Here is a 19,284-nt window from a genome sequence, read left to right as displayed (position 1 = left end):
CATCACATGTTTCAGAATTAGAATAACTGCTTTCTTCATTTCTACCTATAATAAAAATCTATTAATTTGGATTAATGATTTAGTATATATAAGTCATCCTATAGATGCCTATTATTTCTCTGTATAAATTAAAATCACTTTGTCTCTTTAACTTTGACCCTTTTCTTATGCAAGTAAAATCAAAATTTAAATATGCATTCCTTTTGCTTCAAAAAATGTAGAGAAAAGAACTCTTAATGTAATCTTCCTCTTTAGAAAGAAGTCTGTTTGAATTGCTGATCTTTAAAAAAAAAATTACTCTAGGGCTGGGCGCGGTGGCTCAAGCCTGTAATCCCAGCACTTTGGGAGGCCGAGGCGGGTGGATCACGAGGTCAAGAGATCGAGACCATCCTGGTCAACATGGTGAAACCCCGTCTCTACTAAAAATACAAAAAATTAGCTGGGCATAGTGGTGCATGCCTTTAATCCCTGCTACTCAGGAGGCTGAGGCAGGCAAATAGCCTGAACCCAGGAGGCAGAGGTTGCAGTGAGCCGAGATCGTGCCATTGCACTCCAGCCTGGGTAAACAAGAGCGAAACTCCGTCTCAAAAAAAAATTACACTATTTTGATTTATAAAGAAATAGTTTTCTTCAGAGTTTTAATTTAGTACAACATAAAGACAAAAGAGTATATAATTAATTATACTAATAAATGACTGCATTTTTCTTTTCTATATCTATCTGCTACAGATAGATACACAGATGGATAGACAGATCACAATTTCAAGTAAGTCAAGATAAAGGCATTTAAACAAATATTAAGTGCAAATTCTGTACTCAGAAGTACAAAACTCTCCAAAAAAATACAGCCTTGTAGTAAAAACTCAGGAGTTTCTGAATCACAATGCCTAGGTTTGGATCTAGGATCCATTAGTTAAGTAAACTTCAACAAGCCACTTAATCTTTCCGAACATCAGTGTTTCCACCTCTGAAAGAGGTTTCACAATGTTATTTATTCTCATAAAATTCTGAGTATTTGATAACATAAAGTATCTAAAGCATTTTGAATTTATACTTAGCGTATAGTAAGCATTATGTAACTATTTTAGATTACTGTTGTTATCATTAGTAGTATCTGGTTATTCATAGCCCACTTAAGGAGCACAGCCAAGCCATTTAAAGAGCGGAATATAAAAGCAGACTCTTCTCTACCGAGGGCTTTCTTGGTGCCCTGAGGCTTCACAGAATGAATTATAATGTGTGGCTATGTTTCCAATGCTCTACAACTACATGTTCTAGAACTATGGTACTGAACAAAGCTAACCAGGACATATGGGATAAACCCATTTGATACAGCTGTCTTAACCAGCAGTCTCCAAAATCAGAGGGGAAAAAAAGGAAAGCAACATTTTGAACACTCACCTTGAAACAAATACATGACCTATGCAAATGACCCACTGTACTAATAAATTACATTAAAAAACATTCTGAAGAAACAACTAAACAAAGATCTGAACCTTTCTTCAAACCATTTCTCTGGAAATACTTCAAGTTAAGAAAAATAGGGAATGTCATCTGTGTCACCAGCAACATTGTTTATTATTGGTGAAATGCATCCGGACCAAAAGGACTGTGACTAAACTATACAATCATTTTGGGACTCACAGACCTCAGCCTCCTTGTGTACAGTGTGTTCTTGTTCCCAAGGGCATCCCTTGAGGGGACATATGCTATTCCCAAGATACAGGTTCCTGGGGAGTATTAATGAGCCTTACCCAATGCAAGGTGGTCCATGCCTATCCACATGGTTTCCTCATCTTAAAACAGAGTTGCAACACGAAGGAGAGAAGTAAATCTTTCCTGAGCACCTTTAGGTACTCCTACTGAATAAGCACCTGATGTTATCCTGTTGACATTCTGTGTTTCCTGCCCCGTATCCTGCTAAACCAAGTAAACCTGCTGCCAGACCTATTATGTCATGCAAGTGTGAATGTCAAGCCAAAGCCACCTAGTCTACTGCTGGTGGCCATACAGACACAGGCATTTATAAAAATACATTATGTTCTTCAACTGTATTCATGTACTGTTTTAAGCACCCTGCTTTTGAGTATGCTGCTTCGGTACACATACTTTCAGAATACTTTAAATATACTGTTTGTAATAAGCTTAGGATATGGTCTTTTTTCACTTTGTGATTTTTTTTGTTTCCTTTTGGTGATTTTGACAGATCCTTCTCTTTGGTCATTTTAAATCTCTGCCTCTCTCTGCAAGTATTACTTCCTACAGAACTTTTAAAATGAAAAATCAGAAATTCCATTGTTAAAAATATTGCTTTAACAGGACAGTTTCAGGAAGTACAAATACTAAAATATATTCCTGATGCTCTTCATTCTGAAAATTTTTCCTTTAGAAGATATTAGGATATATCCATAGAAGCTTTAGAAACTAAAAGGTTGTGGGAGAGGTAACTCTAAGTTTTAAATTTAATATACTTTATATTAGTTTCATTAAAATATGCTATGCTAAAAATAGAACTATTTCTTCCATTCTTGACACTATCCTGAACAGTAGAGAAACGATTTATTCCACTCTTGACACTTTTACCACTTCCTGTGAAATTTCCTATAGAGTTGTCTTTCATTACCCCATTTTGGGGCACAAATGGTTTTAAATACATTTCTTTTAGAACTTACCCTGAAACATGCAACATCAGCAGCATGTAGAAGACAAAGAAGAGGTTATGAGTATACCAGAAGATATCATAGTTAGAAACTCTGCAAAAGCAAATAAATTCATTTTAATGCTACTTTACATTCTATCTTACTAAAAATATCAAAAATATCATGTATCATTTCAAACATATCTCATAATTTTAGAAAGCTAAGATATGAATACATCTGATATTTATCTATTAACACCAAAGTATGAACACATCACATATAGAGAACTGACAAAAATTATCAATAAGACTTTATCACATGGAAATAATTAAGTTGTTTATTTTCAAGTTATTATGATATAAGGCTAAGAAGCAGAGAGTAGACTGCTAACATGTACCCTGGCTTTTATTTTATCAATATTCTCAATTTTCAAATAATTTCCAAAAAATAAACAATGTTTCCCTTTCCATACATATTTTGAGAGTAGTTTAAGGAAAACATAAAAAGGGAAAAATTAAAGGAAATTATAACTGAAGTATTATATTTTTCTCTGGACAGTGTAACAAGAATGATACCTTGATGTTATTGCTCTGGGGGAGGACAAATACTCTGAAAAGAAGGAATGAGAAGCATAATCTACAGAATGTTTGAGAGAAGTAAAACAGTAACAGTTATTTAATTTCATATGTCTGGAGTGGATTTTATATATTAGAATCTTGCAAGTAGAGGGCAGATACTTACAAAAGCTTCTTATATGGTTCTGATACTTCCCCTAGACTCTTAGAGAAACCTTTATTTAAGCAGCAGGAAACTGCTTTATATTTTCTCCACTCTTAGTATTGGCCATCATAAACAATATCACTACCACCCCTTATAATATATATAAAATTCAGATCCTTTTTTTAATCAAAACTATTACAGGTTGAATTGCAACATTAAGGGATACACATTTGTAATGCTTTTAATACACACTGTCCATTGCCCTCTAAAAATATATTTATTAATTACAAACCCAACTATAGAGTAGGAGTGCCTATTTCCCAAAACTCAGACCGAGTATTATGTTTTCATTTTTTTTTATAATTAGGATGGGGTATTATTTCATATGTGTATTACTCACTTTTAATTCTTCGGTGACCTTTCTGTTCATAATCATTGCCCAATTTTTAATTAATATGTGTAATTTACCTAGACCTACATTTGCTTAAACTTTACTTTCCTTATAAGCTTGTAATGTCACCTTTATTATCTAGCAGGTTCTTATATATAGCAAGGTCATTTACAGGGCTTTTTACTAACTTTGCCCCTTGGTTCAATGTGTTGGTCATTTTTACAAGTTAATTTCTGCTCTCTTTTAAGTTACTGAAGTTTAATCATTTTAATGTTTTACTGAAGTTTAATCATTTTAATGTTTAATGTTTGGAATCACTTTGCTAAATTAAAAAAAAACAAGCAAAATAACCTGTCCGAGAATGTTACTGAAATTGCAACACTCCTAAAAAAAAAACTGAGGGTTCAGCCACAGTGGCTAATGTCTGTAATCTGACAGTTTGAGAGGCAGAGGTGGAAGGAATGCTTGAGCCCAGGAGTTCAAGACCAGCCTGGACAGCATATTGAGACCCTGTCTTTACAAAATAAATACAAAATTAAAATTAGCCAGGCGGTGTGTGCCCGTGATCCTAGCTAATAGGGTGGCTGAAGTAGGAAGATAACTCGAGCCTGAGAAGTCAAGGTTGGCGCTGCAGTGAGCCATAATCTCACCACTGCATTCCAGCCTGGATGAGAGAGAAAGACCTTGTGTCAAAAAATAATAATACTAATAAAATAATTAAAAGGAAGAACTATTCTTTATAATATACAGCCTATATTCAAGTCTCTACATATCTCTCAGTGAACATATTTGTTTTGTCTCTAGATATTTTATGTTTTGCTGCAATTATGAGTGGTATATTTTTATTTTATTCAATTTTTCAAACTGATTATAGCTAATATACAGAAGGATTGTGTTTATGTTTGTTTTATATTCAATTACCTTTTTCAACTCTTTTTGCTGGTGTTAATACCGAATTTTTCCATAATTCTCTTGGATTCTCTTAGAAACCTAATAATTACCATTATTTTCAGAAAGAGTAGATAGATATAATTCCACAATTATATCTTGAGATATATCTTGGGGGTGTTTTTTTTCAAAATTCTCAAGAATTTTATCTACTTTTCTGGAAATAATGATAATTTATTGTTGCATTTTTTCTAAAAATTCCAAATGTTTCATTTTTTACTATATGTAAATATTGGTAGAATTAAAAATACTTAGTTACTGCCATTTTAAAATCAATTGAGATGAGAATAGGTATTTCTGTCATCTAATAATGGGATATATTAATTATTTTAATAGACTGATCTATATTGAACTCTCCTTGAATTAGGCTACATTTCACTATCAGAAATCAAACATTGGGGACGTATTTCTTCACTTGATTTGTCTAATGCTTTAGTTTCTCAGTGGTAAAAAGAAAAGGTTAAAAAAAAACAGATATCCGTCTCCATGATCCATTGAAGAATTTCAAGGTTCTAACAATAACACTTACAGAAAAGCAAACTAGATGTTATAATCTTGTTTAAACAAATTATAACAAATCATAAAAAGCATGGAAGATTAAGAAGTACTTAAATTGTTTATGAAAGCAAGAGTAAAAGTGCAGTTCAGAATAGAAGCTAATCTTTGTATTCCATTTGACAAAACTATATCTCGAGGATTTCAAAATAACTATGTCAGATGCTCTAATTTTCCTTCAAGAACTCCTAATGTTGAAAAAGTGAGATTTTTTTTAAAAAATGATGCCTCTATCTAAATAAAATAAAATTGCTCCCCACAAAATTTTTCATTCTTATAAAAAGCTTTAAAAGTATTATTACAATTTGACTCAGCTATTCTACATCTAAGAATTTTTCCTTAGGACATCATTGAAAAAGTATGCAAAGACATGGATGAGGGTATTTGTTTCAAAACTGAAGTACCAAAAAAATGAAAATCTACCCAAAACAGAGTAAGACGGGTCTGGGAAAATAATGTATAAAGACCTATATGGTGATGTGCTGTGTCATCAGTAAAGAGAATAATAACAAAATATTTCTTAATGTGAAAAATGTTCATAACATAAATGTAGGTTAAAAGTAAATGAAAGATAGTATTCTAATATGGTCCTATTTTAGTAAAATACATAGGTATATGAGAGAGAAAGAATGATCAGGGGGTGGAGGGAGGTGAATTAGTGAACAAGAACAAGAAGGATTTAACGTATAAAAATACTCTACATATGTACAGTATTAATCTTTGCGTAGTAAGTATACTTGTGTGAAATTTTGGGGTGTGTGTATGTGTGCACACAAATGTTAAGAAGTATAAAGACAGATTCATTTAAGTATGTTACTGGGCAATTATTTTCAAAGCTATATACATATATATTTCGGTGTTTCTATTAAATTTCATATTTCAACAAGTAGAACAACATATGCTATATTTCTTGTTTTTCTTTTTTGCTTTAAGTAAAACTTTTATTCAGAAACATTGACACTAAAATATTCTGAAAAATTAAATAGGTTTATCAGAAAGGACATGTGAAAGTGTTCCTGATAATGTATATTTCATTTTCCTCAAAATCTCTTAACTGTAAGAATCAATATGAATGCAGATAATTTCTTACCAACCCAGAAAATTTGCTAATGCAAAGATAATTTTCAAAAACAAAAAGTCACATATAGAAACAGCTATACTTCAGTCTTAGTTATCTAGAATAGTTCATTAACCAGGACACTACAAGGGTTAAATACTTTGGTTACTCAAGACTTTTTCTAAATAACCTGACAGATAAACATCAAAATAATTGACTCTCACACTCACCTTATTGCATATGTAGAGGCTGTGATCATGAGGAACAGCACCACTACCATGCAGACCCCTGTCAGGCCAGGAACTATAAAAATGTACACAAGTACGTTTTTACTTAAATCATAGTGAGAAAAAAGTACAAAAACTGATTATATTAGAATCCAAAGTACTATGCTGTTCTGTGGGAAGCTGAATTCAAATCCCATATCTACATATATGTTCTCCCTCAAGCCTTTTGTTTTTTTTATTTTTTTAATTAATTTTCTTAATTGACAGAATAATTGTACATAGTTTTGGAGCACATAGAGATATTTCCATACATACAAGGTAAAAGTGATCAGATTAGATTAATTAGTATATCCATCCATCATCTCAAACATTTATTGTTACTTTGTGTTGGGAACATTCCATACTTTTCTTCTAGCCATTTGAAAGTATATAATAATTACTGTTTACTAAAGTAATACTACAGTGGTATAGAACACAACACTTACTAAAATGAGCAGTTTCAAAATCTTTAAGACAAATCAGGGTCTTTAATCTATTTTACAGAGGATTATATTTTTTATTCCCAAATATTCTATTCACAATGGCAAATATGTACTTACTTCTAAAGGTACATACTAAATATCAGTAATTAACGCAATAGGACAGGGTTAACGTTCAGCACTGTTACTGTTTTGGTTTTAGCCACCATAGTACTAAATCTCCCTTATGCTCTCCTTCGTTTTATGAAACTAAGTAGTGCCTTCGGTTTCAATTTCAATTAACTGCTCTTAGGCTTCACTACCTAGAATAATTTTAAACAAAAAATAAGCAAAGCCTAAAGTGTCTTCAAAAACCACAAGGCACAGAACAAGAAATTGTAGATTTCTAGAATAAATTACAATATTGATGTTTTAAAGATACTTGCAAACATATTTCTTCTTAGTATGAAAAATATGCTGAACTCAGTGCTACAGATATGGGATAAAGTTTTTTAAAAAAAAAAACAAACAAAAAAGAAAATTTGCAAATATATTGTCAGAATTATAATGGTAGGATAGATTGCTACAAATCTATCATTAGCACATATAGCATGTTCAAAATGAATAGCTAACTGAAAAACCATATCCTAAATAGCTAAAGTATTAATGGTTTCCTTTAGTATTATATTACTACAAAATTAAATATCCTGTCAATGTTACATTAGTTTACACTCATAAGCAACAGTAAGTCCTAAATACCCCAGCTGAGAGAATTTTAAATCAGACTACAAAGAACGATATTGGGACAATTCCACCTGGAAAAGTGACATTCCTCTGCTTCTTGTCTTATCAAGGAACCTACTATGGAATAGAAGGGCTATCATCACCAGCAGAAGCAGATACCTTGGGTATAACGTAAGAGCAACACAGGTGTGCATCATTAGAATTCCAGAGTTAGAATCACTGGAAAATAACATTTGAAATCTCAATACAGTAGAAACAAATTTCACTTACAAAGCACCACATGAAAAATAAGATAATTAGTCTATGGATTCTTAGCCCTTGAGTACATGCACTCCTCACTCTCCCAGTAGACGGTTTTGGAAGCCTAGCAAAAGGTGCCCTTCCCTTATATACCTAATCCAAATCATTTCTTCTCTACGCTTCCTTCCTAGAGTATTTCCTTTCCCATTGATTTTTCCATTTCCTCCAGGTGAGTGCTTACTTTGTAGGAGTAAGAGATGAGCAAGATAACTAGCCTAGTTCACTCTAAAGAAATAGTAGCACGAAAAATACACTATTTTAGAAAAATAGCATGCCTGCAAAGTAACCCAGCCATTGTGCTTCCAAGTATTTACCCAAAAGAAACACAAACATATATCCATGCAGTGACTGGTTTAAGAATGTTCATAGCTACTTATTTTTAACAGTCATAGTCTATAAACAATCTGATATTCTTCAACAAATTAATAGATAAACAGTTGTGGTACTATCTGGGTCTGGAAAATTGGCATTTAAAAACCATAAACTGTTGATATATAAGCAACAATATAGATGAATCACAAAATTATTAGACTGAGTAAAAGAAGCTACGCCATCCCAGCCCCCCAAAAAGTACAAACTCTATGATTCCTTTTATATAACATTCCAGAAAATTCACACTATTCTTCAGCAATAGAAAGCAGATCCATTAGTAGGCGGGGTAGAGGGCAGGATGCATTACAAAAGAGCACACAAATCTGCTGTGATAATAAAAATATTTATCATCCAGCTTTTGGTGAGGGTTCCACTAGTGTGTATGTGTGTGTACATATGCATATATCAAAATGAATCAAACTGCATACTTTACATGTGCATAATTAGTGTCCTTCAATTATAACTTCATAAATTTGAGAGTAAAAAGAAGAAATTGGTCTCACTGTTTTCAGGTATTAAAAAACAAAACCATTATTTGATCAAAAGAATAACTAAATGATAGAATCTCAGATGGCTACACAGTGTAAAATTATAGTTAGAGGGGCCATTCCAATATTTTATTGGGTGTTTATTAGCTTTCTATGTTTTCATACAGTTTTCTATATGGTTCTGAAAATGCCAACATTAGTCACGGAATGTCTGCAAATTACTTCATCGAAAGAACACCTGAAAAAACAGGATATGTTTAGAATAGGGCCATAATTTCCAAGCTGTATTATTTGAAAACTAATTTCTTGAAATGCTAATTTCTATTACTCAAAAATGCTATAACCATTCCTTAAAAAGTCACAGGATACATTAATATATAAAAATCTCTGAGAAGTATTAAAGTCAAGAAACCTGATTAAACTTAAATATTTTCTTAAACTTATTAGACCAGAGAATTCCTTTTAGGTCAGAACATAAAAACATAATGGAAAGACTTAGAGGAAATGAAAGAGTTTACTTTAGTCAGTTGAGGACAAAGTAGAAGCCCCAGACAACCAGCCAATGATGTATATGGTCTGGGATTACATTCTTGTTACTGTCCCTTAGGCAAAACTCCGATCTCACTGAATCTTATCTGCAAACTAAGGAAAATAAATATGATCATTTTCCATGTTCCTTCAGATTTATAAAGTTATCTCTTTTATCTAAAGAATACTCTTCTTTTTATTTCCCAAAAGTAAAAGACCAAGGTGTATAATTAATAAAGCAATAGATTTCAGAACAATGAAGAACTTACTATTAGCAAGAGCAAAAAAGCATACTATAGGCAGGGTGGTCAAAAAGTCAGGCGTAACTACCTTAAGAAGCCCACTGGAAACACACACGCAAAGGCTGGCTAACCTATTATCTGGGATGTTACAGAGAAGATCTATGCATCAAATTAAAAAGTTAAACAAATGACTTTTACACATTCAATGAACAGTGTGTAGGCATCTATAGTGTACTGTTAAATGCTAGAAATAAAATAAATTCTTTCTTTTTTCTTTTTTTTTTTTTTTGAGATGGAGTTTTGCTCTTGTTACCCAGGCTGGAGTTCAATGGCGCAATCTCGGCTCACTGTAACCTCCACCTCCTGGGTTCAAGCAATTCTCCTGCCTTAGCCTCCAGAATAGATGGGACTACAGACATGCACCACCATGCGCAGCTAATTTTTGTATTTTTAGAAGAGACGGGGTTTCACCATGTTGACCAGGATGGTCTCAATCTCTTGCACTCGTGATCCACCCACCTCAGCCTCCCAAAGTGCTGGGATTATAGGCATGAGAAAATAAATTCTTTTCTACAAAAAAAAAAAAAAAAATCCCAGTCCACTGGTGGAGACAGATAGGTTAAGCAGGCAATTGCAACACAGGGCATTAAGCACTCTAAAGAGAGCTAAGCATTGAGTGTTTTCAGGGCACATCAAAGGGCACCCAAAGCTAGCCTTGGTTGACAGCTCAGCTAAGTCCAATATATTAGCCTTATTACTACACATTCTAAGAATCTGCAAACACAGGCTGGAAATCACTGGGCTAGTCTAATCTCACGGGCAAAGTTACTCATCCAAGTGAAGTGCTTTGATTCTCCTGTGAATTTTTTCAGTCCTTCAAGTTAGGAAGCCAAACCAGTACTTGTCTCCTTAGCAAAACACTTGTTTATATGTTTATTCTTATCTCTTTACATTTATGGATATTAAATTAGTAATCAGTAGCTTTTAAAATGAATAATTGCATGACATTGTAATTTCTAAATGAAACTGAAGGATTATTTTCGTTCATACCCAGGTGTGGTCAGAAATATACCATTATCTATTCATTATTCGATTTTCCTAACATAATTGGAAACATAATTATATTTGTTTATAAGGGTTTTTAAAATTAAAATTAGATATTATGTGTTTTATTCTCACCATATAAGGTCCTATCAAATTTGAAGATATTAGTAAGCATTTTTAAATGAACATTTAGATAATTCAATCTATTAATCTTATCTTATAAATTTTTAATTGGAATGTTTTTAACATTTCTTATGTAGTAAGTTTAGCTACTATATTTTGTGTCACTTTTATAGCCAAAATCTTTTTCTACAAGATAATCTTAATCTGCCAGTATATTAGATTCCATTGAAAAAATTTCAATACACAGATATAGAAGAGTCTATGTAACATTAAACCAACTAAAATCCATGAAATCTATTAACCAATAACAATATTCTTTATCACTAGAACACCTAAAATCATACATGCTTTCCTTCATCAGAAACTTAATTTTTCCGAGGTGTTGTGTCTGAGAACATTCAGAAATGGCTGTGAAATAGCTTTAGTCAGTATTAGTGATACAAAGCTGGATTAAGTTCATTTATAGAAAACAGTGTCTTTCATTCCATTACCATCCTTAAACTCTCCTTTGCACTCTCACCTGTTATTCATCAGTGAGGACAAACAGATGCCTCAGGAGCTCCAGACTCACTTATGGAGCCCTGTGTCTGAACCCCAGCTCCAGGCTGATGACCTGGGAAATGAAGGCCTCCTGATGGCCTGCAAAGCATTTCTTTCTTGAAATTATGTGAGACTCTGAGGGAATGTGTTCTCTTTCCGGGTCCATGAGGGGTCGTAGTTTTAAGGGCAAGAATTTCCCAGCGCCATGCCCCCCCTCCCATCTCTCTTTATCCAGGAGATTTAACGGTTTATGTTTGAATTTCGCAGGCACTGAAAGAAACCAAGAGTCAATCACCCCAGTGAAAGTTTAAAGAAACTCCTTTCATTGGCCAGAAGAACCTGAGAAGGTGGGAATTTCTCCCAGGATAAATTCTCCTGCTCCGACACTGGATTTCCAGCTCTCTACAATCCCGTCCCAGGTGGTGGGAGCTCCCTTTCCCCTCTGGATTTCCCCTCTGGAATCCCCTTCCACATTCTTCGAGTGGAATTCTTTCTCTTCTCTTTTCTCTACCTAAATAAAATCACTTTTCCACAACACTTCTTGGGTCCAATATTTACTTTTACGAGCATACGGCACACCTGCAGTGGTCCCATCACTTATTCTTTAAGAAACTGGAGACCAAGAACCCACAGCATTCTCTCCGGGGAGCTGTGCCTCACCAGTACCAAAGAAAATAACCGGTTACAACTGGGCCACCAAAATGGTGCTAATTTGCTGATTTGGGTGAGTCAAATTGTTTATATTGCCAGAGGCCTTAAAAAATGTTTACCTAAGACCCTGAATATTCTAGAAGCAGCACTTCCCAACCCAAGAGAAGCTCACCTACAAGTGGAAAAGACTCTATATGTAAGGAGATAAACTCTTCTAAAACACTACTTTTAGTCATCCTTCAGTATCCATGCGATTGGTTCCAGGACCCCTTCAGAGATACCAAAGTTTTAAAATGCTCAAGTATTTATACATAACCTGTGCATATCCTCTCACATAATTTATCTCTAGATTACTTACAATACCTAACACAAAAGGCAGGTAGTAGTGAGATTATATGCTCAAGAGTATGATGAGATGTTCAGTAGTGACAGGACAGCAGCTCCCGAGGTACCTGGGAAAGTTAGTAAAACACTTTGCCAAGTCTCTCCCAGAGACCCTTTAAGGTAGACTCAAAAAATTTGTATTAAATGTCTTCTCTACTTAGTCCAACACCACTCATAGGGACCTCTGGGAAAGAACATAGGATGATGAGGTTGCACGCTAGGTAGATAAATTACCTGCTTATTAGAAGTATTAATTAAGTGTCAGTGTAATCTTAGACACATAACAAATCTTTTTGTATCTTTGTAAACTAAACTTCTTAAACTTTTGAGAGCACTTTAAAGGTTCCAAGGCTTCAATTAAACTTATGTTTTAGAAAATAATATTAAACAAAGTTTCTGTTTTTCTCTCATTAAACCAAAAAATACATGGATTCATACATAAGGTTTTGTTTTTCTGTAGTTTTGTTCTCATCTGGTTCTTCTGGCTTAAATGAAAACATGTTTTCAATGAGCAAAGTTGTTAGCAAAAGTAAACTGTGTTCCTAAAGAGAAAATTGTGAAACACTTTATGAGTGGCAAGTATTATAAACCTATAAGCAAAAGCAAAATACATTTTATAAATCTCAATATATAGCTTTGACATGAATGGGAAAAGTGCTAGAAGTATTGTAATTTTTCAGCAAAAAATTGATTCAAAAGAAAAACAATGCATTTGACAGGCTAATGTGCCTCAGTCCTATATGCAAATTCTAATACTTAATTGGGTATTACAGCCAAAAATTTATGATAAATCATCTCAACTATGCAATCATCCTTGTCCCTGAAATAGGTGCCAAAAATTTCCCAAATGCATCTTTCATCTTTATAAATGTAAGGTTGGAAAAAGAAAAATTTTAGTAAAAATTGTTAAACATCAGGGGAAGTTCTGAGACGTTTAAACACACTGTAACAAATTAATAGTCTAGACTGGGATTTCATGGACAATAAACTTGAAAAGGAAAAATAAATTACAAATAAAATAGAAGACACATTTCAAAGAAATAACTTATTTTAATGACTGTTTCTCCTCTTTGTTGTAGATTTTAAGACTATAAAATGTTGCACTAAATGACTCAATTATAAGAACTACCCACAATGCTTGGTGTTTCTTTCCAATACAGTAAGGGCAGGGGCCTGTTCCACGTGCATTATCTCCCACAGCAATTACCACAGCAGCAGGCACAAAGCAGGCCCTTCATAAGCATGAGGTTCTATTGTTTTGATCGGAAGAATATATGACAGTGAAATGTATTTGCTTATTTTTACCCTCCATTCATTCACACCCAATGTTTGCATTGTCTCTCTGTTCTCATTGCAACCTTACCTTTGAACTCCACACATACTTACTCTTATATGCAAATTTTTCATTATAATTTGATAATGCTTACTTTTATTAAAGATGTTTCTGAATCTAAAGAAAAGACTAAGAATGACAACTTACCAGTTGTGAAGAGAAGTTTTCTAGGATCCTGAGAAAAAGAATAAAAATTAATGACTGAAAAACAAAGCACTGATGATTCTATAAAGGGTATGCAGGATCTACATGCCAAATATTGGTCATGTAAAATACTGTCCACCCAACGGAAGTGAGAAAGACTCAATTAAGTTTTGTAACATTTTTACAATGCTAGAGGAGATTACAAGTAAAAACCCAACTCAGTGAAATCTATCCATCTGAGGCAAAATACTGGATGACTCAAAACACCTAACCATTATGCTTAATGGCTACCTACAAGCTGGTGGCACTGGCTTTAAGTCCACCTTTGACCATTTTGAAACTCAATATCTTAGTCATGATGTTAAAGTATTAGTATATACTCTGTCTACCATAACTGTGAACCTGCATCACAAGATGTGAAGACAGAATAAAAACCAATAACATATGTAGGGCATTTTCACATTATAAGCTCAGTACAAAGATGGCTAATTGAGAACTTTCCATGTTTCAAATATAGTGAAAAGTGATGAGGATACACAAATAAAGATCAGTTTCTGCTCTTGGAAATATGAAACATTAATACTGTTATGATATTGTATAATTTCCCTTAAACTATATCTCTTGTGCTCTAATAGGTTATAGTCAACTCCCTTCCACCTTCTGAAAAACCCATCCCCACTAAATTTGTGGATTTACTTTTATTTGCATGGTGCTTAGTATTTCACAAACTTTTGAATTCCTTTCCTTGTGCCTTCATTGACTTGGATCAGGCCAGACTAAGAAGGAAACCATTTATATAGTGTCATTTTGGAGTCTTTGAATAAGGACCCCTTGTCCAGGAATAGCTCCTCACCTGGCTTAACTCAATTGACTTCTATTCCAACTATTAGAAATATGGCTATAGGGTGATCTAGGGAAACGAAACACATAAACAACCCATAAAAATGTAATATGGGCTGAACAAAGTATAAGACTAGAAATGCAAATAAATACCTATAGAAACCCAGAAGATGGAACAATTAATACTGCTAGAGAAAGAAAATGAAACATGAGAGATGGTTTCACAGTAGCAAGATGAGGCAGATTTAGCTGAGCTATCAAGAAAGTGCAGTAGTCACAAACTGGAAGATGAATCCTTCCAAGCAGAGTAAAAGCATAAAACAAGAACAATAGGGTATATGGCACAAACCATCTTTTTCAAAACCGGTTCACAAAACGTATGTGTTGATTGTGTGTGTGTGTGTATATATATATATATATATATATATATATATATATATATATATATACATACATATATTATATATAATCACTATATATAAAATATATAATATATGCATAATATACATGCCATACATATTTACTTATATATTTAAATATATAAGTACATATACACACTTTTATTTTCATCTATATCTAATGCACTGCCTTGTACCTATTAGATGCTAAATACATATTTATTAAAAAGAGGGAAAAAAAAGAATAAAGAGAGACATGAAGGAATAAATAGAAGAAGAAAGTAAAGGCAGGGAAATATTACCTTAAAACAATGAGTTGCCATTTTCATCCATCAGATTGGGAAAAGAAGAACAGAGATGAGTTGTAAAGATAGGCATTCTAATATTGGTTAGAAGTGTGAAAACAGGAGAAGACTTTTTAAAAAGGAATTTGGCACTGTCCATCAAAACTAAAAATGTGCAACTTTTTAAACCAAAATTCTACAACTATGGATCTGTGTAGCAGAAGTGGACAAAGAAATACATTTATTGGAGCGTGGTTCATAACAAAACCTTAGAATCAACATAATGTCTGAATAAGAAAAAGACTAAAAATAAATTATAGCACAGTAATATGGAGAGAATGAGAAAAACCAAGATATTTTGATACAGTAAGCCATAATATGTATATTTATAGAAACAAATTGCCAAGGAATATATATGATAAAATGCCACTCAAAATATCAGAAAAATACATAATAAACGATGCCTTGTTTTGGAGGAGAATGTTACACTTTCAAATTCATTTATTGAGAGTTTTAAAATATTTTAGGGGTCCAAAGTGGCTCCCGCCAGAGGTCGTGGCACTTGCGAAGGCGAGGTCATGAGTTCAAGGCTAACCTGAGCAACCTCATAAGCTCAAACTGATTGGCAGAAAAAATAAAATAAAATAAAATATTTTATATTGAGCATGTATAACTTTTAAAAGAAAATAAATTTAATAACTGAAACCCTTGAAATCACTGAAAATACTGGAACTGAAGCAAAAGCATATTCTAAGAAAATGAGAAAACCACTGAAGTTATTAACGACATGAATTCTGAAAAGAGACAAAAAGAAGGAAAAAAGAATCAAGGAAAATATTATAACAGGGGCAGGAAACAAGTAGCTAGTGATTTGAGCAGAAGGCAGAAGAGAGGGAAGCGGGAGGGAATGAGATAGGGAGAAGTCAAGGCTGGGTCTGAAATCTTTACATGTGAAAAGCTGTCACCAGCCTGATAAGGAGTTGAAATTTTTCAGTGGTTCTCAGTGCTGGATTCAGTCTACACCCCTGGTAAGCTTTTATAAAATATGAATGCCTGCCTCCCAACCCAGACCAATTAGATCATATTGGTATTTTTAAAAACACCCATGAGGCAAGGGCTGTGTGAAAGGTTGCTCGCTATTTTAGTTTTGTGATTTGTTTCCGTGTTTGTTTGTTGTTACTTTTTCCTTAGTTTTATTTTAAGAGGAGGTCAAGCACATGATCACAACAATACTAAATCTAGAAAACTCTGGTGACCTGTGGAGGACAAAAAGACATGGGGAAGATGGAAAGAAATCTGAGTAAGTCACTACCAAACTTAATCTGCAGAACAGGAGAGTAAGGGTGGGGGGATACTGATTAAATGGGACAGAGCAGTTTGGTTTGGATGCAGTCTTGGCACTGTGAAGCAAAGGCAGCCTGAGGACTATATGAAAACATCAAGCAACAGAGACCTAACTGGGCTGAGCATGTGCTGTTCATCAGGCCCTGGCCTGCACCTTGCACATATAATTTCATTTCATGGATGGCTTCACATGGAGAAAAACACTCTATGTCAGATATTGCCTGCCACAGAATTCAATTCAACACACCTAATTTGAGGAACTTTTTAATGAAAGAATCATGAAAACTCACTAATATTTGTTAAGTCAAATAAACTAATTTATCCAGGATTCACAAATAATCAATCTACTTTTCTTCCCTTCTCCCCCAAACCAAGTTTGTTAGTTATAAAGTATTTTTACCCTGTAATGGCACTGTTGACACTCTCAACTGAATGATAGGAATTAGACAAAAGCTGCTGGGAGTCAGAGGCAGACCTGAGTGGCAACCATCTGAACACTGCAGAATATAAAAAGTAGACATTCTACCAACTCCTACTTTCAGCAGGAAAGACTATGAAATAGTAATTACTTATATTTTCTATTGAAAAGAAATAAAACTCAACTTGACAACTGCATTTTAAAAGCACTCAAAAGAAGAAGTAGGTACAAATTTTCAGCAAAAATCACAGACCCTCATCAGTCATCTCATGACAAATGAAAGGAAAATGGAAGACAGAGACCACCCACCTCATCTCGGTATCTTGCTGCATTCAGTTCAACAAAATCTTCACTGTAATTCACTGAGAAGTTGAGGGCATTCACCAGATGGGCAGCCACGTGCACGCCTACAGAATCGCACCAGGAGCAAGTTAGAGGGATTTTCATACATGCTATATGTCAAGGACTCTGTTCTTCTCTCCGTAAGTAAATACAGGGTCAGACTTTGACAGCTATATGGGCGATGCAATATTACATTGAAAGGTGAAGTTTTAAAGAAACAAAAAACTTAATAATACTTTATCAAATTTCAAAGGCTGTGAAGTAAGTCAGCGATAAGAAAAAACATACACACACACGTCCTCCCCCAACACATACACACAAACACACACACACACACCTTCCCCCAACACATTCTCCTCCCAACACACACACATCTTCCCCCCAAACACACATACACAATTCCTCAATACACACACATCCCCTCCCCCAAGACATACACACACATCCTCCTCCCAAAACACACACACACATTTACATAAATGTGTGTCTAATGATATGATTATTTATTTATTTACTCAAGCAGCTCCTTGATATTTTAGGTATTCCAGATCTTTCACCTCTTCCATAGTTTCAAACCTGCTATTAATATATATCTTGCATACTTCCCTGTCCCACAAGGTAAATTATAAGCCCAGTGAAAGACTTTCAACCAGTAGAAATTTTTGACAATCCAGAGATTTAAATCACAGTATTTTTAACCCAACAGAGAAAGTGTTGGGAATCACTTCAAGGGACAGAGTTCAGGAAAATAATAACCACAGTAAACAGAGTGCTCAGCTCATATGAATAATAGCAGTGTTAGGAAATTACTAGAGACGTGATGACAAACTCATTTTGGCAAACCCAGGGTAATAAAAATTATCCTGCAGAGGCTGGCTAAGGAAGAAAGTGGGATGTGCATGGTCTAATCACACCTCCCCCTTGCCCAATCTTTGCTTGTAAGCAAAATAAGGTGTGAATTAACAGCACATTTTAATACACTGAAAAGTACAACAGATAACTCACTGGAAAATTTGTGATCTTGGCCATATTACTTGCCTTTCAGGGCCCTTAATTTACTTCTCTATAAAATGATGGTGATAGAAACAAAAGACTTAATGAGATAAGTGATCTGAAATTGTTTAGTAAACCATTTTAGTTCACAATATATGGAGTACAGTGGTTCAAAAGAAGATATAGCCTGGAATCTAGAAAACTATAACTTTCCACAGCCCATAATATGAGATGCAGAGGGCTTAGAGTTCTAAAATACAAAAAACAATGAAAACGAGAGAGGACTAGAATGCTAAAATGCCTAAGAGTTAATTACAAAACTTATAAGGTCCTTCAAGTAATCAAATTAGAGGTGGAGGAAGAGTCAGGACTTATTATAAAGTTACAGTAAACAAGAATATATGGTATTAGCAAAGGAAAAGAAAAACAGATTAATGAAACAGAATAGAGAGCCCCAAAATTCACCCACATAAATACAGTCAATTGATCTTAGACAAAAGAGAAAAAGCAATACAAAGAAGAAAATGACTTCATCGCAAATGGAGCTGAAACAAGAGAACATTTACATTTAAATAAATAAACCTAGACATAGACTTTACATGCCTCACAAAAAATTAATTCAAAATGAATCACAGATCCAAAAGCAAAATACAAAACTATAAAATTCCTTAAAAGAAACACAAAAAAGTCTATTGACCTTGAGTTTGGTGATGACTTACAAGGCCATGATCCATGAAAGAAAGAATTAATAAGGTGGACTTCATTAAAACTGAAAGT

General features: G+C 33.9%; 1 protein-coding gene across 7 annotated transcripts in view; it reads right to left on the bottom strand.

Moving 5' to 3' along the window:
• The window catches only part of NOX4 (NADPH oxidase 4), a 148,558-nt gene that overhangs the window by 85,924 nt on the left and 43,350 nt on the right, over positions 1–19,284 (bottom strand). For all 7 annotated transcript variants that reach the window (XR_004731190.3, XM_035265278.3, XM_078339241.1 and 4 more), the window contains exons 5-8: positions 17,482–17,579; positions 13,892–13,919; positions 6,541–6,613; positions 2,673–2,753 (exon numbers count right to left, since the gene is read on the bottom strand). Coding sequence is in view for 6 of the 7 variants with exons in the window: in XM_035265278.3 (XP_035121169.1) it covers positions 2,673–2,753; positions 6,541–6,613; positions 13,892–13,919; positions 17,482–17,579 (280 nt within the window). In the remaining variant the exon portion in view is untranslated. The remainder of the gene's footprint in view (positions 1–2,672; positions 2,754–6,540; positions 6,614–13,891; positions 13,920–17,481; positions 17,580–19,284) is intronic.

Source organism: Callithrix jacchus, chromosome 10 (genome assembly GCF_049354715.1).
Source record: "Callithrix jacchus isolate 240 chromosome 10, calJac240_pri, whole genome shotgun sequence".
Taxonomy (NCBI): domain Eukaryota; kingdom Metazoa; phylum Chordata; class Mammalia; order Primates; family Cebidae; genus Callithrix; species Callithrix jacchus.
This window is presented reverse-complemented; position numbering and strand designations above follow the sequence as displayed.